General features: G+C 54.3%; 1 protein-coding gene across 1 annotated transcript in view; it reads left to right on the plus strand.

The window, feature by feature from the left end:
- The window catches only part of LEMD2 (LEM domain nuclear envelope protein 2), a 20,234-nt gene extending 1,034 nt beyond the window's left edge, over positions 1–19,200 (plus strand). The window contains exons 2-9 of the mRNA XM_019738778.3: positions 1,359–1,399; positions 4,774–4,849; positions 10,565–10,641; positions 11,498–11,577; positions 13,219–13,364; positions 14,344–14,445; positions 14,519–14,621; positions 17,630–19,200. Of these exons, the coding sequence (XP_019594337.2) occupies positions 1,359–1,399; positions 4,774–4,849; positions 10,565–10,641; positions 11,498–11,577; positions 13,219–13,364; positions 14,344–14,445; positions 14,519–14,621; positions 17,630–17,780 (776 nt within the window). The 3' untranslated portion in view covers positions 17,781–19,200. The remainder of the gene's footprint in view (positions 1–1,358; positions 1,400–4,773; positions 4,850–10,564; positions 10,642–11,497; positions 11,578–13,218; positions 13,365–14,343; positions 14,446–14,518; positions 14,622–17,629) is intronic.
- Positions 19,201–22,969: the final 3,769 nt, after the last annotated feature.

Raw genomic sequence — 22,969 nt, forward strand, 5'->3', positions numbered from 1 at the left:
AATCCTCATTTGTAGTTACTTTCACCCCAAACTCTGGTTTTCCCTTTCTAAAAAAGCTACACCCCCCTCTCACAGACAAGCCTACCCCCACTCCCTTTTAGTTCTTTCTTCCCTTTTTGATCTCTCGCTCAAGCACACATTAGTGCCCATCTGAAGGCACCCCAGGTTTCAGTGCACACAGATGGGATCTGGTTGGAGTCCCAGCTTTGCAGCACCAAAGAGGCCATTTGCTCCATCCACTTTGGACCACAGGGCCCTCATTTGTCAAAGGGAGATTTTACTAACTGTGCCTATGAGACAGGTGTGGAAGAACCTTTTAAAGGGTTTAAATTGATATAAATGATATAAAGGCAAGCATTTATCATTGCTTGCAGTGCTCATCATAGAGTGTGTTAGCAAAGCTTCTGTAATTCAAGGACACTCCCAGCCGTGCTTCTGTCCACACTTAGTGACATGATTAGACATGCCAATAAGTGGCTTGCAGGAGACAGTATGTTTCCTGAATAGTTGAAGATTTGTGTTTCCTAAAAGGCACATTTGCCTCTCGGGTAAGGAAACAACAGAGAGATCTTATCTTTATAAATTTAAGTGTAAACTGATACTAGTTCACCAACTTTTCATATTCTTTGCAAAGCATGCATGTGCTTAATACTACTCTCAGACTTGAGCCAAGGCCACATCTTTCCACGCCTAGCAGGGACAGCCCAAATGCAGGAGAAAGCTAAAGCAGAGGGATGTTTGGGTGTAATAAACAAGTCTGTGGGCATGGGGATCCCAGACTCATGCACGTACCCAATTAATTTCTTGACTATGAGATCAGTTTATCCACCCACTAGAGAAATTCAGCAAACCCGGGAGTGCGTGGTACCGTACTGGTACTATAGCCACTCTGGTGCTGTCAAACAGTCATACTGACTGCCGAGATGCTCGAAGAACCGCTCTGGGAGACACACTGGCATTTACCTGGAGTTCCCCTCCCATGATGGTGTTAATCCCTGTTTAACATCATTGTTTGTAATTTATGAAACTCACGTGTGTTGTCTTGTTTGGAGTTGACCTCCCTGAGTGAAGCAGGGAAGGCTTTATTGATCTGCTTTATGAGGAACAGAGGGTCAGGGTGGTTGGGTGGCCAGGTCCCATGGCTAGTCACTTTCAGCTAGCATTAGGACCCAGCTGCCCTAATTCCTAATCCAGGCCTGGTAAACCCTCACATTTTACTATCTGCATTTTCAAAGTGCCTCATTTAGATGATACCTTTCTAATCCCACCCTTATGTTGGTAATGTTTTGCGTGGTCCCTTTTTGTACTCTTCCTCAACCCACACTTTTAATTTCCTCTGTTTCTTTTCTTGGTCTCAGTGAAATTATTGCCAGTGGACTGTGAGAAAAAAACAGATGAGGTGAGTTTGCGTTTCTCTAGCTTTTATTCCTCCCAAGGATGTTAGCCTCCATCAGGAGGTAAACTTCCCCCAGAAAAAGATCATAATAGGATCATTTTCAGGAGTGCTTCCTGTAATGTACCAGAGTCACAGTGCGTTCTGTTATGTTTGTGCCAGACTCAATTGTGGCAGTGAAGGAGTACTTGAAACGGAGAATTGCACTCCCAGATCTAACCCTGGGCTTGTTAAGGAAGCTCTTCCATCAATCTTAGCGTCGGGGACTTTGATCTTCTGCCCAAGTCGATCTAGGGGAAGGCAGTCAGTTGTGGTTGAAGGACCTCAAGCTCCCTGCTTGGGGAGGAAGGGCTGGCAGTTTTTAAGCGACAGGAGACCATGTTCTGCATTCTCCTCTCCAGTAGTACATCTGTGGCTCTGAAAATGCTGTTCTAATTTGAAAGTCATGGGGGGGTAGGGGGTGTTAAACACATCGGAAGTGGAATTGGCCCATTTAGTCTATAAATTTGTTTTATGAAGCTTTAATGTTCCCTACAAATAATATTTGGGAAGGTGAGCAGCGCCATCCACTTCTGAGTCGTGAGAGGAGCATTAGTGAGGAGCTGGGATGCTGGCAGTCTGGGGAAAACATGAGGCAGTCAATTTTCGGATCCTAAATCCTACCAGGAGGAGCTTGTGCCGCCCGAGGGCATGACTTAGTAGTCTGATTACTAAGTGTGCAGTGCCCGGCCTCCTGGGCTCTCAGTATCCATCCAGCAGCCCGACGGCTGGGAAGGAAATGACACCTGGTCATCTCGAGGCCCCTGCGTTGACTCTGTTACCCACATTAATCAAGGGGCCTCCTGGTACAGGTACCGGTTTTATTTCCCTTGGACTTCAGCAGTGTTGTACCCTGTTTCCCCAAAAATAAGACCGGGTCTTACATTCATTTTTGCTGCATTAGGGCTTGTTTTCAGGGGATGTCTTATTTTTTCATGTGCGACAATCAACATTTATTCAGATACAGTCATGTCATCTGGAACATCATTATAATGTACTTAATGCATCCGTCTGGCCGAGATCTTAACTGGGGCTTATTTTTGAGGTAGGTCTTATTTTCGGGGAAACACGGTATTTGGGGGTGTTTTATTACATTCATTTATTGAACTCACCCACCAAGTATCTTTGCTTTCCAATTGTTCTATAAAAGTAGTTTCATAATAAGTTTCATCTGCCTTCCATCATCAAAACTGCAATTGATGTTTAAAGGAAGTGGCCCAGAAACGCAGGCAGCAGCCAGATGGGAAACTAGAATTTTGAAGACTGAAAACAAAAAGAGGAAAAAAAATAACTTTCTGTAAGGCTTTTCTGGTGATGCTACTTTTTTGGTCTTTTAATTAGAAAAAGGCTCCCTGGTTTCTGTTTCTTTGCCCTTCACAGCTCAATGTAGCAGATCCACGATTGAATGAAAGCTTTGTTCCCTGGCCCTCCTCTGAGCTGGACGTGCTTATGCCCTACTCGAATGAGCCCAGACAAGCACAGGCCAGGTCCTTGTAAAGGTGCTCAGTGAGCAGACTGGGTATTGTAACATCAGCATGGAAAGGCAGGGTCTGGGCCATCATAGGCTCCGAGAAGCTGTGATTTCATGGGGCACCAGGCAGGATGGGAGGCACGTCGGGCTTTGCTGAGGTTCTTGCTGAAAGTGGTCTTCTTTGGGTGGCTCCGGCTCACCCAGAACCCTGCTGGGCATTTGAAACTTTTTCCCTTCTAAGCTGTCTCTGACATTTTGTGTTATTCCTCCTGCCTTTGTGCCACTGAAACGTGGGGACAGGCTGGGAGTAGGAGTGTTGTCTTAATCAGGCTGCCTTGTTGTCTGGTACCTTCTGTCCTGTTTCCTTTAGGTTGTATCAGCCCTGCTCTGCCTGAATGTTGGGGAGTTTGGAACAGTGTTAATTGTTACTGCCTTTTTTCTGGTTGTGACAGTAATAGATGTTTAGTGTAGAAAACTTGGAAAATGTGGCAAAGAAAAATCACCCATGATTCTGCCACCTAGAGATAATCACCATTAACGTTTTGGGGACATTTCGTTCCCATCTTATCTCTGTGTATGTATTTTATAGAACCGGGATCTCAATGTATATTCAATGATGTTTAACACTGTCAACATTTCCCATACCATTAAACATTCTTTAAAAGTAGTTGGGGTACCTAACTCTACTGATAGACACGTGAGTCGTTTCTGCACATTTATGGTCATGTGTACAAATCTTGGTTACATCGTTTTGTATCTTGTGAAGGCTTTGGGGTCTTTAGGCAACATAAGGGGACAGATCTTGGCCTCTGAGTGTTAGAAACCAAGCCCTCACTTTTCAGATGAGGACAACAGATGAGCCCTGAGGAGGAAAACAACTTTGGTTCCTTCTGTAGTTGCAGAGCCAGTCTCAGAGCCACTGAAAACCCAGGCTCTTGGCTTCCGGTCCAGGGCTTTGTCCAGTGACACCCCAAAGGAGGCCCGAAGTGTGTGTGACTGGGGGAGACGGGGGGAGTGGGCTTGGAGTTGACTGGCCTGACTCCACTTACAGGCTGTGGGATCTTGGTGGCTTAACTAAGGCCTCTAAACCTCGGGCTCCCCACCTGAGAAATTGGGGTACAGTAAGGATTGTGAGGATTCAGTACACACCTATAAACCACTCAGCACAGTACCTGGCACTTCGTCTACTCTCAGGGAAGAGCAGCCGTTTAGTGTTCTAGATCCTAAGTCTAGCAGAACGGCGGGAGTTCTGTTAACAGGCGCTGGAGGTCCAGGTATGCTTCTATCCCTAGCCCTGTTTGCTCATACAGATGGCTTTCCCTCCAACAGTTTCACGATTTCTAGAAATGTTACTTTTCTAGGGGAATCCCGTCTAAAACATCTGCAAGCAGATAGTCCACAAAGCAGGCAACCCACAGGCAGATGATAGACATTTGACTCCAAAACACATGCGGGAATAGCCCAGGGTGGGGATAAGATACAGCAGAGCAGCGCTTGCTTTCCCTCTGAGGAAGGGAACCACTTAGTGCATTTCCCCACGTGGCCTCTGCACCACACCCCCACGTAATGGCCTTGATTCCCATGGAACCAGGGGGCCGCCACCGGGGAGCCTCCAGGGCGGCAGACCCTTAGTTACTGTGTCTGCTTTCAGCTCTGCTTCGGCTTTCCCCGAGTTCCTTTCCAGTCAGTTAGCTCCATGTTTACCGACCCTGTCCTTGGGCCCAGCATTTTGCAGAATTTGTTTTTATTTTTTAAAAGTACGAGGTGTTCCTTGCTGCGTAGTACTTAATAGTGTGGCTGACGAAGTAGAAACAGACAGACTCCCCTCTGCGCCCCGTCTTTGCTGACCACTTGTCCTGTGCCCTTTCAGTTCTGTCAGGCCAAGCAGAAGGCGGCTTTGCTGGAGGTGCTGCACGAACTGTACAACTTCCTGGCCATCCAAGCGGGTGAGTCGGTCCCCGAGGCCTGAGGGACCTGGTGGGCGGGTGTGGGCCACTGCCCCGGCCAGCGAGGCGGAGGCTGGCCGGGGGGGCCGAGATGCTCTGTGGTTGTCGCTTAGAAGACACATTCAGAACATGTCTCCCCTTCTCTTCTCCACTCTGACACATTGTTTTAAAGCCTTGCATTTGGGCAAAACACATTTGGTTCTCACATCCTGTTTAAGGGGTCCTGGCAGGTGTACAGGCCTCTCAGCAGATGTGCTCCCTTCTCCAGATGCCCCCACCAACTGTTTGGGGGGTCCCTGTTGCCCTGGAGGGTGCGAGGGCCCAGGTCTCAGTCTGCGTGCTCCAACCTGGGGGACCTCCCTACTCCAGGTGGAGGCCTGTGCGGGTGGCAGGGGTCTGCAGGGTGGGCTGAGTACCTTCAGGCCCTTCCAGCCCTCCAGGGCCTGGTGTCACATCTGGTCCTGATGGCCCCGTTGGGCTGCAGGACCCTGGGCGAGGCCCTGATAGTCTCAGGAGTTCCGTCTCCCTGTTACTCAGTGATCCTGGATCTGTCTTTTTTTTTCTTTTACAAAATTGAAGTCAAGTGTTGTGCTCTGGAGGAAGGTAATCTCAGCAACCCCAGGAAAGACCCCTGAAAACGCATCCATCCAGAAGGCTCCCCTATTGTTTTATTTGGTAAACACGTTCCTTGAGGCCAGAGGGCACTTGCATTATTGGGTCCTTTCTCACACCTGGCAGCCAGGAGTCTCCTAGAATCACTGGCTGATGACACAGGCGAATGCCAAGGGCGTGTGCCCTGTGTGAAATACACTTGGCACAAGAACCAGGTGGAGCTGTCTCATGGGCTGTTTACCTTATTGATGTGGCACCTCTTACCTACGGGCCAACCTTATCTAAGGTTAGGACCCCTGATGGGTCCTCAGTGCTCAGAACCAGCCTTGTGGGCCTCCGCCACCTCCTCCCACCCTCCCCGCTGACTGTGGGAGACGAGGTGGTCAGGGAGGCATCTAGAACTCCACAGAGGAAAGGCAGGAGGTGGGGCTCACAGCATCATGGTCGTCATGGGCATTTTTCTTTGGTCCAGGTGCTTGGGATATAAATGCAGGCCTAAGGGTGTTCTAAACCTTTGTGACTCAATTGTGGTCCAGGGACCTGCAGCGTCACCTGGGAGCTTATTGAAAATGCAGACTGTCAGGTCCCTCACAAACCTACTAAATCAAAGTCTGCATTTTAAACGGTGGATCGTAATAGACATTTCTCCTCCATCCTGCCCCCCTATGTGGTCCTAGTTTATGCCATCAAGAGGCCTGATTCTTGCTGTCCTCCAACAATCGTAGCAGGGGCAATCCTGAGGGTATGCGTCTCACTGAGACGTTGCCAGGGAGTGTGGGCGCTCTGCTCAGCCATACTCCCTTCCGCCTGCCTCCTGGTGGAGACAGCTATGGGCAGGGCATCGTGCTGGCCTCTGTAGGATACAAGATGGCTCAGCCCGGCTCCTGCCCAAAGACTGCCTGTGGTCTAGTAGAAGAGACAGGCCACCTACCTCCCTGATCACTGGGTGATATAAGATGTCATTGGATGAGAACCGAGAGGCTGGAAGTCCCAAGAGGTGTGATGCCTTTCAGCTAGAGTAGTCAGGAAAGTGTCACAGGGGAGGTGGCGTCTGTGCCAGGCCGCGAAGCCCAGGTAGGATTGGTTATATATATGTGAAGGGAAAGGTGGAGCCAAAGAGGCAGGAAATTACAGCGTCTGGGGTGGAAGCAATTGTTTTCATGGGGGAAGGAGAAACAGGAAATGGAGTTTGGAAAAGTTGCTTGGGCCCCACTGTGGATAGCCATGGATGCCAGGGCACTAGGGCTTGGTCCTGCAGGCAGTGAGGGCCAGGGAGGCTTCTGAGCAGGGGAGAGGCATGCTGAGAGCCAGGTGGCAGGAAGGCAAATGTGGCAGCAGCTTACGTGGGGTAGTGTCATTTAAGTAGAATTATTTTAAAGCTTTGTTGACCAATAACATGTGGATGAGAAAGAGGAGAGGAGGAAACCAGTCAAGAGGCCGTGGCAATGGTCCAGGCGGCCCTCGCAGGACAGGGAGGTCTGGGTGGGAGCAGGAGGATGCGAGAAGCCAACCTGGTGTCATAGGACCCAGACGGGCAAGGTCAACTTTGAGGTTGGAGGGACAGGCTCCAGTTCACTCTCAAGATTTTTAATATTACCTTCAGCAGCTCCCTCCCCATCAAACAGACACACATAGATTGGCCACCCAAAGCCCCAGACTGCCAAGTCAAGGGCAGTCAGACCACGTGTGATGGTAAAGGATCTCTACGTGCCCAGGCCTGCACAGGCCCTGCTCTCAAGGGGTCTGGCAGTGCAGCGGCTCATGGTGAGTGAACCATGGCAGGTGATCAAAAGCCAAGGGCTATGGCAGGCCCCCAAGTTCAGAGCAATCTGGCTAAACAAGAAGCCCCCACAGGCTGGGGCCTTCCAGAGGAGGTGGCTTTTGCTCTGGACCCACAAGCTGGCAGGACTAGGGGAGGCTCCCAGCTCCATCCTAGGTGGGAGCTGGCCCCCCAGAGTGCTCAGAAGGGAGCTTTGGAGCACTGTTGAGGCCCTGCTCACTGTCCAGATGCAGACGCCCTGTCATGCAGGGTCTCTGGTCCCGCTCCCCGCATCAGAATGCGAGATATGGTGGGGCCAAAAAGGAACACCCACAGAGCCATAGGTAGGGGAGTCATATCACTATATTCTCGCTGGCGGCTGGGTTGGAGACACAGGAAGCAGAAGCCACACGATGCACAATTTGCCGTCCACTTCTCTTCCATCCAACCAACCCCCTAGCGTAGCCACGGCAGTTACATTAGTGGCTAATGGCTAACCGGCAACAGCTGATGGCCATCTAATAACCGAGCCAACACCTTTCCACGTGAGGCCAAGAGCCTGGAAACTGCTCTCTGTCCCCACACTCCACTTGTCGTGCGGGAGACCCTGCTCGCTGCGCAATTTGTCGTGCGCGGAGGCCTGATTGTCGTGCCATTTTTCAGGCGGGGCAGCCTGCGGGGTCTCTGCTCCCGCTCCCCACACAAGAACGCAGGATATGGTGAGGCCAAAAAGGAACACCCACGGAGCCATAGGTAGGGGAGTCATACCACTATGGTCTCACTGGAGGCTGGGTTCACTGGACGCGTGACCTGCCATCCACCTTTCTGCCAACCGACCGACCGACGACTCTCCTCCACTCTCTTGACCCTGTTCCTCTCCTCTCTTCCGCTCTCTTTGGCTCTCCTCTTCCACTCTCCTCGGCTCTGCTCGGCTCTTCGGCAATCCTCGGCAGTCCTCGGCTCTCCTCCGTAGCCGCAGCAGTTATACCAGCGGCCAATCAGCTAACCGGCCACAGCCGACAGCCAATCAGCCACAGCTGAGCCAGCACCTTTCCACGTGAGGCCGAGAGCCTGGAAACTGCTCTCTGTCCCTACACTCCACCCCTACAGGGTTTCGCCTCACAATCTACACAAGCGTCTTCTGCAAGAGGCCCCGTGTCAGGAACCCAGCTCACAAGTTTCAGTCCAGTTCAAGTAATGTCCCAGGGGGTTTCCCTCTATGTCCACCCACTTTCTGGGCACAGCCAGGGTTTCCCAGGGCACCACCAGTCCTTCTGGGCACAGTCAGACCTCCTGGGCATAGCTAGGGTTCCCCAGGGCACTATGCTGGAACAACAGTGGCTCACAGCCAAGGGGCCCATGTACTCTCACTGGCGGCCAGGTGAGGCGCAGGAAGCAAACATCCGCCGGTTCCACTGCATGGTGGTACGTTCCCAAGCAAACAGTCAAGCGGTCCATCAAATCAGAGATGGAAGGCAATTCCCCATAGTCCACAGTCATTCGCCAGGGCTGTGCGTTAGTGTGGGGACAAAGCCCCAGAGAGCAGTTTCCAGGCTCTCGGCCTCACGTGGAAAGGTGCTGGCTCGGGTAGTAGATGGCCGTCAGCTCTAGCCGGTTAGCCAGTTGGCTACTGACATAACTGCCGTGGCTGCACTGGTTGGTGAGTCAAGTCGAGTGGAGTCGGTTGATTGGCAGAAAAGCGGGCAGCAGGTCACACGTTGTGTGAATCCAGCCTCCAGTGAGACTATAGTGGTATGACTCCCCTACCTATGGCTCCGTGGGTGTTCCTTTTTGGCCTCACCATATCCTGCGTTCTGATGTGGGGAGCGGGAGCTGAGACCCTGCAGGCCGCCCTGCACGACAGTAGGCCTCACAATGTGTGCCCTCCCCCCAGGGCGAGGGCTCCAAGTCCTCCCCAACCTGGGGGTGAGGGATGACCTCGACCTCCCCTGCAGCCTCCACCGAGGACTCAGCAAGCGTTTTCTCCTGGGACTACGAGTCCCTCACCTGGGCCGCCTTAGCAAGCACCTCCCAGCCCCCACAGTCACAACAACCTTCGCTTTCTCCGGTTGTGCTGGTTGGAGAACCATCCATGTCCTCCCACCCCTCCACGGGGATCTAACTCCTGAGAATAGTGGCTACCGGGTACCACACACTGTGTGGGGGCCACATGTCCTCCTGCCCAGAGTCAGGCACCATTCCTACCTGGCCAGAATCCTGCTCTCCGTGCCCGGTGTCCGAGTGGGTGGTGGCCCTGGTATAAATTGTCCACAACAGTAGGAGCCCACGGCAGCAGCAGCAGACCACCAAAAAGCAGGCAACGCCTGCTATGGCCAACAGGGCGGCGTGCCATCCAGGAGCTTGAGAGGACCACCGTTCACTGAGGGGTCATGTTTCTACCAAGCAGATTGCGTCTCCTGCTCCTGGTGCCGCTCCTCACAGGTCTCCCGAAACAGCTTTCATACATATAAACTGCTCCGTTTCCCCCTTGGGAAGTCTGGCCGGAACCATACCTTGCTCACTGTGCCATGTGTAATGCAGGGACTTAGCTCCCACTCCCCGCAAACGACCGCAGGACATGGTGAGGCCAAAAAGGAACACCCAGGGAGCCATAGACAGGGAAGTCACACCACTATAGTCTTGCTGGCGGCTGGGTTAGAGACACAGAAAACAGGAACCACACGATCCGCAATCCGCTTCTCTGCCAACCAACCAACCCCTTCACGGAGCGGAGCCCCGGCAGTTGTATTAGTGGCTAATGGCTAACTGGCAACAGCTGATGGCCATCTGATAACAGCCAGCACCTTTCTACGTGCGGCCGAGAGCCTGGAAACTGCTGTCTGGCACTCTGTCCCCACAGGCCCCCTTTCTCCATGGGACATTTTGGACATTCCTCCCAGGACCCCTCGAAACAGTGGGCCTGGCGTTGCAGGTCTCCTGCCTCTATTGTGCGTCAGAGTCCCTGCAGCACCTATGGCCTCCGTGCCTTTCTCTTTCTCAGGCTGTGTTTATTTATAGTGCCGTTCCAGTACCTTCCAAAGCTATCTGTCTGATCCTTTTAGGGATCAATTGCAAACAGACCTTGGTATTGGGCAGCTTTTTAGTCATTTAATGCAAATCGCTGCACTGCTTTGCAGGTCAGGTTTTAATGATCTGGAATCGATCCAAGCTAAGTGGCTTTTGATCTTGCTGCAGAGTGAAGATGTCCCACAGAAGCCTGAGGGCCAGGCCACATGCTCCCTAGCAGAGCTGATGGCTTGATTCTGGCTGCATTTTTTTCGTGTTTCAGAGTAATTTTTTTTCACCTCTTGTTTGTGTTTGAATGTGTGTTTTTTCTCTCCTAGGTAATTTTGAATGTGGAAATCCAGAGAAGCTCAAAAGCAAATGTATTCCTGTAACAGAAGCCCAGGAATACTTAGCCGTGAGTAGGCTGGGGTGCTCGCACATCCTCGGGAGGGCCTGGTGCTTTTGTATTGATCTTTCAAACCCCTCGTTTGTTTTTTTGTTTCCCTTTTCATTTTGTGTTTGGGTTTTTGGCTTTCTTGCTTTCCCCAATTTTTTTTTCTTTTAACTTAGTCGAGTGCTAGGGTACCTTAAGGCAGCAGTGGGGGTGACTGGGCCCAAGGTGACAGCTCACTGCTGACCAGGGGTGCAGGCCGCCGCAGGCCACCCCTTCTGAAATGGTTCTGTCACCTGCTCCTCCTTTGGTTTGCTTTTCTCCCCTTCTCAGCAGATTTAAGGACTATATTTCACCTGTCCATTCTCTCCCCTTAAGTACTGTGTGGATTGTTCAGAGTCCATTTGATTTTCTTCAAGTCTTCAGGATGATAGAATTTTCGATATTTGGAGCTGGCAGAAATCTCAGTCACCTTGTCCAGTTTTCATGTCAGAGATGAGGAAACTAAGGCCCAGAGAGGGGCAGAGACTTGCCCAGGGTCACACAGCTAGGACTGGCCATGAGGCCTGACAACCTGCACACTTTTTTTTCATTTTACCCAAGAGGAGTTGCCACCTCTCTGGCCTAATTTTTTATTCCTTAAGAAAATTGTCTTCTTTCGGCTGCCTCAAACCCACATTGTTTTCCTGTGTGTGCTTTCGCCACCTCCTCCAGTTACAGCCTCTTCCTTGGCTCTCATCAGCCCCAGATTTCCTTCATGCAGAACAGGGCTTTGGGGGTGTGCGGAGGACATAGGAGAGGCTTCCTTAGGCCAATGGCAGCTAATGCTCTGGTCACCCCGCCCAGACGCAGAACTAACCTTCTCCCGCCCCTCCCACAGAACGTGACTGGCAGCTCCTCTGCCAAGTTTGAAGCTGCACTGGCCTGGATACTGAGCAGTAACAAAGACGTAGGCATCTGGTGAGTGTGGGTGGGGCATGATGAGGTGGCAGCCCAGCTGTGCGTCCCTGCGGCCACTGTCCGCGCCCACCCGCTGACTCCTCACTCCAGCGCTCCAACAGAAGTGTCTGCAACAGAGGGTCTCAGGTCTGAAGGTTAGAGGGCCTGTCTCCCAGCTGCGTGCTTGTAGGTTAGGCTTAGAGCTGGCCATGGACAGAAGACACAGTAGGAATGCAGTATAAGGAGCAATTTCAAGATGGGACACAAAACCCAGGGGTCAGGATGTTAGCTCGGTGTCTTAGCTAGACCTGCTTCAAGTAACTCAGTCTGTACCTTTTTAATTCACCGGCTCTGCATGGTTTTCTGGAGAAAGCATTTTTCTACACATCCTTTCCTCGGGTGCTAGTTTTCATTTGTAGATGAAATGATTCTATATGTTGGTTTCACTCAGTATGGAAATTGCAAAAGGAGAGACTGGATTTTATTCTGACTGGGGAGTTCCGCCTCATTTCTCTCTCTGGTGAGCAGTTAGCAGAGATAGTGCGCCCTTTCGCCTTCCTGAAAGGCCCCGTCTGGCTGCTCAGCCCTGGGGGGGCGGAAGAGGGAGGGGACCAGTCTATGGCCAGACAGCCAGCATTTCCCTGCTGGGAAAGCACGGCCTGTCACCCTGCTCCCATTCCTCAGGATTTGTCAGGGTCTCTGCTCAGGTTACAGCTCCTGATACTAAAACAGACTCTAGGGTTTTGTTCTCTTCCTCTCTAATCCCCCCAAATTACTAATTCCATCAGCAGTGCATCCAGCAGAAGCCCCTAGGGCAGCTCAGCCTAAAGCTTGATAACTGGATGCATGGCACAATTAAAATTCATTGGCTTAAAAAAAAAATAAAGCTTCCCTGAGTGGCTGAATTTCCTGTGTTAGAAAAGGCGGAGGAGAATATGCAGCTGCTAGACAGGAGAATGATACTCACCTTTTCACACTGGGGTGGCAGCCTGGCGGGTGGCTGAGCCCAGCTCAGACGACCAGTGCTCAAAGTGTGTGGTGAGAAATCAGGACACCAGGTACCAGCCATTCTCGTGTGCCGTCAAGGGCATGGGCTTGTCACCTAGCTGCAAGATGGGGTGGGTGTCCTGGGTCCTGACACCTTGCTGGGGCCAGGGCGGAGGCGCTGTGGCTGGGACCTGGTCTCTGAGAGCCTGGCAGTTTTCGTGCCAAGCCTTGCGGCACCCCAGGATCTTACACTTAAACAGCTTATGTGCCTCCTTGTCACCAAGGAAAAGCACATTCGCCCAGATTCTTTCAGTTCTTACCATGCAGTGCAAAGCCAGCGATTCAGTAAACATTTCCATTTCTCTATGCTGGGAGGTGGGAATCCAATTTACAGTTTAATCTTCCGCACGCTGAGAGGGGCTGTCAAAGACCCAACAAGGGGGACGTCACTTTAGCAATAGGGGTTCAAGCCTGCTGCCTCTTTAAAGCTTTATTCTTTCTAAGTAGCCAACATGGGAAATTTCTGGAAAGAGTGTAACCAGGATACTAAGTCCATTTTATAAGCAAGTAGAGGCCTCAAAGCCCCTCCTTCCTTCTCTTCCTTTTTAAAGTGGGGCTTAGACTGCGGCTCCTCAGAGCTTTTGGACACACTTACAACCCCGTGTCCTGTGTCAGGTTGAAAGGGGAAGACCCGTCGGAATTGGTGACTGCCGTGGACCAGGTGGTCTGCTTAGAATCCGCCCGCCCCCGGATGGGCGTGAGCTGCCGCCTGAGCCGGGCCCTCCTCACCGCTGTCACCCACGTGCTCATCTTCTTCTGGTGTAAGTCCTGGGCCCCCTTCCCACCCCTACCCCCCAGGACTCCTCACACTCAATGCCTCCAGGGGACCCGAGGCAGGAACGATGAGTTACAGAAACCCCGCCCTTGAGAGTTCATTTGTGTAATAAAACAGAGGACGTGAACGAGTCAGCCTCTGCCCTGGGTCGTCTTTACCTGTGGAGATTGGTGGCGGGAGCATGAGGATAACTCGAAAATGTCCTTGACTGTCTGTGTGCCTGAGAGGGGGCCTGGCCCAGGCCGGAGGGCGTCCCTTCCAGGACCCCACAGGGCCGGCGGCTGTGAGGGGCGAGATGGGGGAGACGCAATAGGAGCCTGGCCTAATTTTACTCCCTGAACAATGTAAACATCTCCTGGGTAGCTACAGATGCCTAATGAAAGCGGGAAGGACACAGGGTGTGAGCTGAAAAGCAGCACAGGCCTGTCTCCCGACAGCCGGGCCGCCTTTGAGCAGAGACCTCAGGGAGTCTGAGGGCGAGAGCCCGAGTCATAGGAGCTGCCGGCTCTGCCGAGGTAGTCGAGTTACAGATCACAGGCATGTGGGCGTGCGCATGGCGCCCTCGCCCATGCTGTGGGCACAGACGTCATTATCGGCAGCAGCATCTCGGAATACAGAGGGCCCGGCGTGGATGGATGGATGTGTGAAGCCCCGGGTTCTCACAGGGAGGGATTGAGAGCCCCAGGATGAGGCTGGGCGGAGCCAGTGCTGGGCGGCTGGAGACACCTGTGTGGTGACAGCAGCTGGGGGGACGATGACCACTTCATAATCTGTTCTCCCTTGGCATTGCTTCGTCCCTTGTCGCTGCATGCTAGCCCGGGGCCCGGCACGTAGTAGGTACTCAGAACACACGTGCAGCTCACCCACAGCCTCCAGCCGGCCGCTCGCCTGTGTGAGATTCAGCGAGGGCTGAGCAGCCGGACGCGGTGTGAGTGGTTAATGGTGCGCTCTTCCTTCCTGCACAGGCCTGGCCTTTTTGTGGGGGCTCCTGATCCTCCTGAAATACCGGTGGCGCAAGCTGGAAGAGGAGGAGCAGGCCATGTACGAGATGGTGAAGAAGATCATAGGTGTGTGGCCCCTGGGGAAAGGGCGCTGGCCCCCCGGGAGCTCCTCGCCCTAAGCGTGCCCTCTGCCCTGCAGATGTGGTGCAGGACCACTACGTGGACTGGGAGCAGGACATGGAGCGCTACCCGTACGTGGGCATCCTGCACGTGCGCGACAGCCTCATCCCCCCACAGAGCCGGTGAGTCCTGGCACTCCCCGCACACCACGGGAGGCCACAGCCTCCCGCTGGGCCCGCGTCACAGGTAGGGCCGTGTCACAGATGGGGCCGCGTCACAGGTGGGGCCGTCCACGCCCAGACGGGCAGTACGGAGCGGGGCTGTGTCGGTAGAGGGAGCAGCAGCAGCACTGGGTACTGATTCGGAGCTTTGAGCAGCAAGTGCTGGAACCACCTCCCTCCCCCAGGGGCTCGAGCAGGGAAGCGCCTGGTGGCTTCCCATGAGTGGAAGCCCACAGTCACGTGGGTGCTGGGCACAGACAGTCAGGTCTGGTTCCGTCTCCTCTGCCTCGTCACAGCCAGCAGGGGGAGGTGGGCTTACTGTTGTTCCCACGAGCGAGAGAAAACCTTCCCAGTGCCGCCCGTGACGCACTGCGTGAGGCCCCACTAAGGCCAGAGTTGCTCACTTACCTACTCTCGAATCAGTCACAGGCAAGGAGGAGACTGGTTTTGAAACGTTTTTAGCCATGACCCACAGTCAGAAACATGTATTACCTAAAATATCCTGGTGCATCTCCCACACACACATACATACATACATGTAGTTGAAAGAGTTTCACAGCGGCCAGGAGAGTCAGCCTCCAGCGCACACGGCAGGCGTGTCACGCTGGACTCCAGGGCCACCTTCCACATGGGCTGCAGGTGCTGGGTGGGTCCCTGAGAGAAGCAGGGGCAGCCAGCAGGGCCTGCTAGGAGATCCTGCTGCAGTCTCTGGCCTGAAGGCGTCCTCTCAGTGGTGCTAAGCCCTCGCGCATGCTCAGTGCTGGCTGTGTGCTGAGCCCTGGAGGCGCACACGTACTCGCTCACTCACTCGACCCTCCCCATGGCCCTGGAAGGGGAGAACAGTGAGTACCCCGTGTTACAGGTGAGGAGGTGAGGCACAGGGAAGTTAGGAAACATGCTCAGAGGCCCACGGGGTGGCATTTCTGTGCCCCCTGCCAGGCTCTGTGGTCAGGTCATCCCTTTCTGCTCAACCCAAGAGGAATTGGAAGAGTTGAACATTTAAGGGCCACTTTTAAATGTGAAGATGCTTGCTAATTGTCACGCCCACCCCACCCCCTGGAAAGGTGCGGGCAGGAAGCTTAGAGAGAGCAGACTGAGGTGTGGGGCTTGTACTTGTCCCCGGCATGAGGCAGCCACATGGCCCTCTAGCTTCCAGGGAGAGGCCACTTGGTGTATTCAGACACCACCTAATTCCTGCCAGGAGTCATGGGGCCACGGGTAACGACCTCCCTAAGCCAGTTTCATCATCCATAAAACAGAGATAATACCACTACTGTGCAGAGGGCTGAGGTGAAGAGAGGCTGTCATTCGTTCACTGAGCAAGTGTTTGTTGCGTACCTACTATATGCCATGCTACACTGGGTCATGGGGAGGCGGTGCAGAGGGGAAGAAGCAAATTCCCTGCCTGCTAGAGCATTGGTTCTAAGGAGGAAGACACAGGAGAAGATGCATAAGGAAAATGTGTACCAACAGATAGTGACAAGTGCTAAGGAAAAGGGGGGCAGGGTGTCGGGGAGATGGCCTCGCAGCTCGCTAAGTCGTGGATCGCCTAGCACTTGAGCATTCGTTCGAGAGCAGCCGCTATTGCTCGGGCTTTAATTATATGCAACATGTTCGGTTAAACGAGAGCAGGAAGTGGCGTGGCAGCTTGTCATGGGGCTGAGCCGCCAGGCCTCAGCTCCCTGCATCAGCAGAGATTGTAGGCAGTCACCCTGCAGGGTCTGAGTGACCCCCGGGAAGCTCACGCCCTGCCATTCTCAGCCTGATTCACCTCCGAGCTGCCCATCTGTGCAGCCTAGCTCTGGACTCAAGGACACGAGCTCCTGCCGGGCCTGCATGGGCACACTCGGATGTGCCCTGTGGATGAGCGCCTGCTCCCGAGAGATGGAAAGAGATGTGAGGAAAGCAGGCAGCGGAGGAGAGCAGCTGCTCAGCGGCTTGTTCATTATCTGTTAACAGGCAGTCTGAGAAGGACGGCCCACACGGCGCAGGCTGCCTCCCCCTCAGGGCGTGACAGGCTCAGTCCTCAGGCATGTGTGGCCTTCGCCAGTCCAGCACCTGGGCCTGCTAACCTGCTGTGGGATTTGGTCAGTGGCAGGACCTAGACCCAGGGAAGCAAGCCTTGACACCCCTCTGCCTCCTGACTCACGGGCCACGCCAGGAGCTTCCTGCCTTTGTCCCCCCCAGCCTGGGCCTTCCTGCTCCCGTCCACTTGTTGGTTCATGGAGAGGTGGTCTGCAGTGCTGACAAAAAGCAGGGGCTCATCAAAGGGTGGGCATCCAATAACCCTCCCTGGCCTCACAGAGGCCCTGGAGTCTTCCCATGCAGTCTGGAGGTGGGAGAGGAATACAGGGCTCTGAGGGGGTGCGAGGCCCTGAGGACCCAGCAGAGGGGGGCCTCTGGCTACGGGGCTGAGCCCAAGGCCGGCCAGCCGGAAGGGGCCCTGCCCGGGCAGGGGCTCTGCTTCCAGGGGCAGCCACAGCTTCTTGGCCGCCCTGTTAGATGCTTAGCTCCTCCCCACCCCCTGAAGTGCTGCAGAGTTGGGCTCAGCAGCCCAGCAGCCACTCTAATTAGCTCACATGAGGCATTAAGATGGAGGCTGCACTGGTTGGGAGCCGCCTGGCCAGGTAGCTGCAAAAACAGGCCCGGTGAGCACAGCCCCTTCCCACCTGGACACCCAGGCCTGCTCTGGATACCTCTGGACCCTCTCCGCTCCCTTTAATTGAATGCTTTTGGAACAGTAATGGTCGGGGAGTCATTTTTCCAGGGCCCAAGAAATTGCTTCCTTTTGCAGGAGTCTGTTAGTACCTAATGGCTGGTCCTCCCATAGATAAGTTCTGTGTGGTATCTCGGAGCTTTGTCCCCCTTTATACACAGGGGCTCCACAGACCAGCTGGCCTCCCTTGGCAGTGCGGGGCAGAGCAGCCAAGCCCCAGCGCGCCTGCTGAGCCTGGCCCCTCTCTTTGCAGGAGACGCATGAAGCGGGTCTGGGACCGGGCCGTGGAGTTCCTGGCCTCCAACGAATCCCGGATCCAGACAGAGTCCCACCGCGTGGCTGGAGAAGACATGCTGGTGTGGAGATGGACTAAGCCCTCCTCCTTCTCCGACTCCGAGCGATAAACCCCTGCAGGGGCTAGTCAGCCTGTCCCAGCCAGTACCCTCGGGGGCTCGAGAGGGCCACCAGGCCTGCCGGTGCTGAATCCACACTTGCCTTGACTTCCACCTCCTGACCCTGGGTCCAGAGGGCTCTGTAAGACTCGCGAGAGGTTAGCTCAGTAGGGAAGTGCGAGTGCTCTTGAAGGGCGAGGAGAGAAGCCAGAGGCCAGGTGGGTAGCTTGTCCTCTGCATTGGTCCGATCCTCTCTGGCCTCTTGCTGGCAGAAAAGGGGACAAGGGTTTGTTTTTCTTGAATAGAAAAGATAAAAGAGCAGCTGCTATGAGACCCTGCAGAGCAAGTGTGGGTTGGGTGGGCTGGAGCTGTCCACTGCAGTGACCGCTCGGCGGGGAGGTGGCATCGTGCCTGTGGGAGGTGGGCGGGCAGCGGGTCTGGGAGCAGCTTGTCCATGTGCCTTCAGGGGGTGTTACCTGGGAGCTCTAAGGTGACGGGAGAAAACCTGTCCTCTAGCTGGATCGGGCCTCTTTTATCCTGAATGGGGGAAGGTGCTAGAAATTAGAACAAGTCCTAGAGAATAACCTAGAAATGCCTGGCCCTGGCACTCAGGCTCTCATGTCAGATGTGAGCTGTTGGCGTGGCCTCCTGGGAGGAACCTGGGGTAGTCACAGAGCCTGAGAGCAGAGAGGAGTGTGGGGACTGCCGCCAGTCACCATCCGCTGGGCCCCCGCAGAAGCAGCCACCAGGGGTGGACCTTTCCTGTGGTGCTTCTCACAGAACATGTGGTTTTAGACCAGACCTGCAGCCAGGGCACTGCCTCAGGCCAAGCATGCCGATTCCAGGAACCTGGGAGCTTTGCACTGTCAGTGTGGGAAGATCACCTTGTTTACAGCGACCACAGTCTCCCCATCTGGGGCTGTTGAACCAGAACTTCCAACCCACGTGGTGTCTGTGCTGGGATGAGGCGCAACGGCTGCACTGCTGCCCCCTGCTGGCCACCCGAGAGCCTGCCCGCGGCCGCCTCGGACTTTCCTAGCCAGCCTGGCAGGGGGGCAGTCTCCAGAAACAGGCCAGCAGGGGGCCTTATTAGTTAAGTGCCAGAGCCTCTCCATCCGAGTCTCATCCCCATGTGCTCTCATCCGCAGCAGGCAGGAGAGGGGGCAAGCAGGGGAGACACAGCAGCTGCCTCAAAGGCGTCAACCACCCCTTTCTGATCTTATTGGTATTTTTTGTTTTTGTAATAAAGCGCCAGTCTCCCTCATTTGAGCAATACTCATTTCCTCTGAGGCTGGGATCTGAGCTCGGGCCCCAGCCCCATGGCAATGGAACAGTCTCATAATCAGACTCCAGCCAGAGACTAAGAAACGAACAGGCTTCATTCACTATCAGGGTTGAAAGTTGGATAAATAAATGATTTATTAAAAATGAATGTGCTTCTCATCCGTGGTTCTTTCCCTTTACCCCAAAGCGATGTCAGGAATGGCACCCTGCGGTTCTTAGCACTGGCTCTGGGAGAGATCGTCTGGAAGAGGCTGCGGGAGTGGGCTGAGCAGGATTCCTCCCTCTGGGCTCAGCGGCTCAGGGACGGGGTCCTTGGGCAAGCTGCAGAACCTCGCAGAACCTCAGTCCCACATTTAGGACACGGTATGACAACCCCTCACCCTTGAGGGTGAACTCACAAGAGGCCAGCCTGGTCCCAGCAGGCGGCAAGGAGTGGGGGTCCATAAAGCCTCTTTCCTTGGGCCCCATTTATGTCTCCACTCAAGGCCCCAGGTGCTCATGCAGCCCTGGAAGAGGAGGAAGAGCAGTGTGAGGGAGGGTAATACTGGCAGCAGACGTGTAGCTCCTCTGGGCCCTCACCACTGGGGAGAACAGTGTGGCCTGGGGCCGCACCTGCAGAGGTGGGCCTGACCACAGGCCGAAGTTTGCCTAGTGTGCTTCAGGGTCCTCCGCACTCCACCTCTACCTTGGGGGTGCCGCAGGTGTGGGGGAAAGCTGCAGGTGTTTGGGGTTGGTGCCAAGATCCTGAGGGACCTTTTCTCAGCCTGGAAGGAAGGCAGCCTCTGAGCTGCCGCAGCTCGCACCACCCTGCTGTCCCCATCCACACCCGCCCCACTTGTGGCTGTGACTGGTATGTGAGCGTCATCCTTCAGTCCTCCCATCAACTAGAAATTTGGTGGGTAAATTGATAATCAAAGGACCCAGAATAAAATGAGCCCGTCTTTCCCTTTTCTGTTTTTCAGTGAAAGATTTTCCCTCTGCTGTGTTTTGTCTTAAGCCGAGAAGGGAACCAATGCAGGGCTCTTTTTCTGTGAAGCTGTTTGGAGAGCAGGAGCGAGATCAAAATAAACGGAATAACAAAAGGCCCCCGCCAGCCGGCCCTTCTTTTATGGTACACAGAGCACTGGGCACAAAAGCCCCAAGGTGTGTCCTCAGTGCTGCAGCCGGCTCAGACCCGGCTCTGCAGCCTGTCTCGGCTTTGAAGGGCCACGGCTCCCTTTAAAGCATCTATTATTTCACAAGGGACAGCGCAGGGTGGTGGCATCTACCCGAGGAGGGATCCTAGGGCGACTTTGGATGGGAGCCCTTGTGGAGACATTCCCATTGCTCCACCCAGCCCCTTCCACGCACCTTCCCGGCCATAGACCTGTCTTTCCCAGTGACAAATAGCCTCTAGGCTCCGTGGGCTCTGATAAAGAAGCTGGGGGTGAGGGAGGGAAAAGCTGTACCCACAAATCTTGGTGGACGTCCACACAGAAGCTCCAGGCCACCTTCCAGAGTCTCTGCTCAAAAAAAGGTAAACATGGCCATTTGTCACTGACTTATCATAAGAACTGCAGTAGCAGCTGTTCCCCCTTAATTAATACACCATTGACTTTGAGCCTCAAAACAAAAATATCCCTTTATTGAGGCAGGTGTGTGGACTCAAATCCATTATCTTGTCGCCTCCCCAAAGGGAAGGGAGCGGTTATGCCATAAGTCAACCCAACTCTTCCAAAGCAGCCCTTGCGGGACAGCCCACCCGCCCCCAGAGAAAGCTCTGGAGACATGGAGAGAGTCTGGCCAGAGGGTTCAACAATGCGCCAGGGACAGGAGAGGCAGAGGGGGTGGGTGGGGGCACCAGCTGCCTGGTGCTGCCGTTGCAGGGCGCGGCACTGCACTGGGGCTGTGTGGAGTTGGGACTCAGCATCCCCAGCACTGGCTCTGCCCATTATTGGCTGGGACCTCAGGCTAATCGCTTTACCCCTGTAGCAGGGGAGGTTATTAAGAAAGACATGATAAAATTAGCCAACACATGATAGCATTACAGCACACCATAGTGAGCTATAGCCCACAGAATTCTCACGACCACCCCATGCGGTAGGTGTGTTGTTATCCCCTCTACAGAGGGGGAAACTGAGGCACAGGGCGGTTGGGTTGGTGGCGGAGCCGGGGCTTGAACTCAGACAGCCTGGCTCTGGGATCTGTTCTCAGCCCTGCTCTCTTCCCCTCTCCAATGAAAGGAAGGGGGAGCCACTCAGGTTTGTTGTGCGGCTGTGGCTTTGCCGAAACGGGATGAAACCACCTTGGTCCAGAGGAAGAGCCAGGACCTCACAGAGGCTCTGGGAGGCTGCTCTCTCTGCTCAGGCCACACCTTGCTGCCCTTGCCCTCACCAGTCCCACTGCTGCCTCTGAGCACTGCACTGCTGTTCCACCCACTCTGCTGTTCCCACCTCCCTTCTCTCCAGACCACATCCCCGTGGAGCTGGAGCTGTACCCAACCCCTCCCAGCCTCTAGGCCCAGCCCTCCTTTATTTCTCTCCTATCACCAGATGTGCTACCTATTTCACTTACTTGTACCTCCCCCTTGCAGGTTACCAGCCTGTTACCTTCACCCTGCAGGGTCCATACCCCCTGCCCAGGGAGACATGGGCCACAGCAGGAATCAGGCTGGACTGTCTGAGGTAGGGAAGGGCTGTCAGGCAGAGAAACAGAGAGGGAAGCAGCCTTCCCAGACCGGAGGGTGTGCGTTTGCCGGGTTTCCTCACGTGGGACACTGGAGGGCCTGCCAGCCCTCAGCATTACTTGACAACAGGCGCCGTGGTGAAGATGGTCTGGGGGCCAAGCCCCCTCCCATCTGCCAGGCACCAACCAGATGAGCCCTAAGCTTTGTACAATGCGCTGGTCAGGGACGCCCTCCACCTAAAATGTGACTTCTCTGCAGCCCTGGTGAGGTGAGCAAGGACTGAGTGGGTTTCATGTGGTTTCTAAAAGAAGAGATGGATGGTTCTTCCTGCCAAGAGTGTGGACCAGTCCGTGGCTAAGGCCATGAAGTCGAGGGCAATCCTCTCAACCTCACAGGGGTGTGCTGAGACTCAAGCAAACCACGGAAGGTCTGCCCCCCTCGGTGCCAGGATGGGTACCTGGCCAGGTAGGTGAGTGGGAAGAGTCGGGCAGAGTCTCGAGCAGGGAAGAGCTATACAGGCTCTGAGAAGAAAGGGTAGAGAGGTGTCACTCGGGATTACAACCCAATTTCTAAGTGGCTTCTGTGTAGTGAGGAGACAGGGGAAAGTACAGTAATTTTCTTCAATGAAAACAGGCAACAGAATTCCCTTTGCCTCGTTCCCCTTGCAATTAAGCCCTTCTCTACAAATGAAGTGATTTGGTTTTCATAGGGACTAATTTCAGCACACTGGAAGGGCCGCTGAACTTTCCGATTGCAAACCCCAGCACGTGCAAAGCAGAATCCCACACAGCAATGCCAGGGTAGGGAGGTGGGCCCCGCCGTGAGCAGGGCTTCAGGGCCTGTGCTGGGAAGAGTCCGGCTGGGAGTCCAGCTCTGCCCCTGAGTCCACGTGTGGACTCTTTGTGTGGCCGACCCTCTTCTCCCCTCCAGCCGCCATCCCCACATCCCGACTGTGGAGATTGGACTCAACTCCGGGAGGCAGATTCAGAAGCCTCTGACCGTTTGGTGACGGCATTGAGTTAAAATATGCCACAGGCTGTCTGCCCTTCTTTTCATCAAGAGGTGGAGTCTGTTTCCTCTCCCTTGAAGCTGGACCAGCCCTGTGACTGCTTTGACCAATGGAATGGGGCCAGAGGGACACCAGTCACGTCCAGCCCAAGGTCTCGGAGGCCTTGTCATTTCTGCTTTCACCTTCTTGGGCCCTGAAGCACCAGGTGAAAAGGAAACAGTTGCCCCGCTGGAAAGACCTTGT

This window comes from Rhinolophus sinicus, chromosome 2 (genome assembly GCF_057876585.1).
Source record: "Rhinolophus sinicus isolate RSI-liver-muscle chromosome 2, RSI-T2T, whole genome shotgun sequence".
NCBI classification, from domain to species: Eukaryota; Metazoa; Chordata; class Mammalia; order Chiroptera; family Rhinolophidae; genus Rhinolophus; species Rhinolophus sinicus.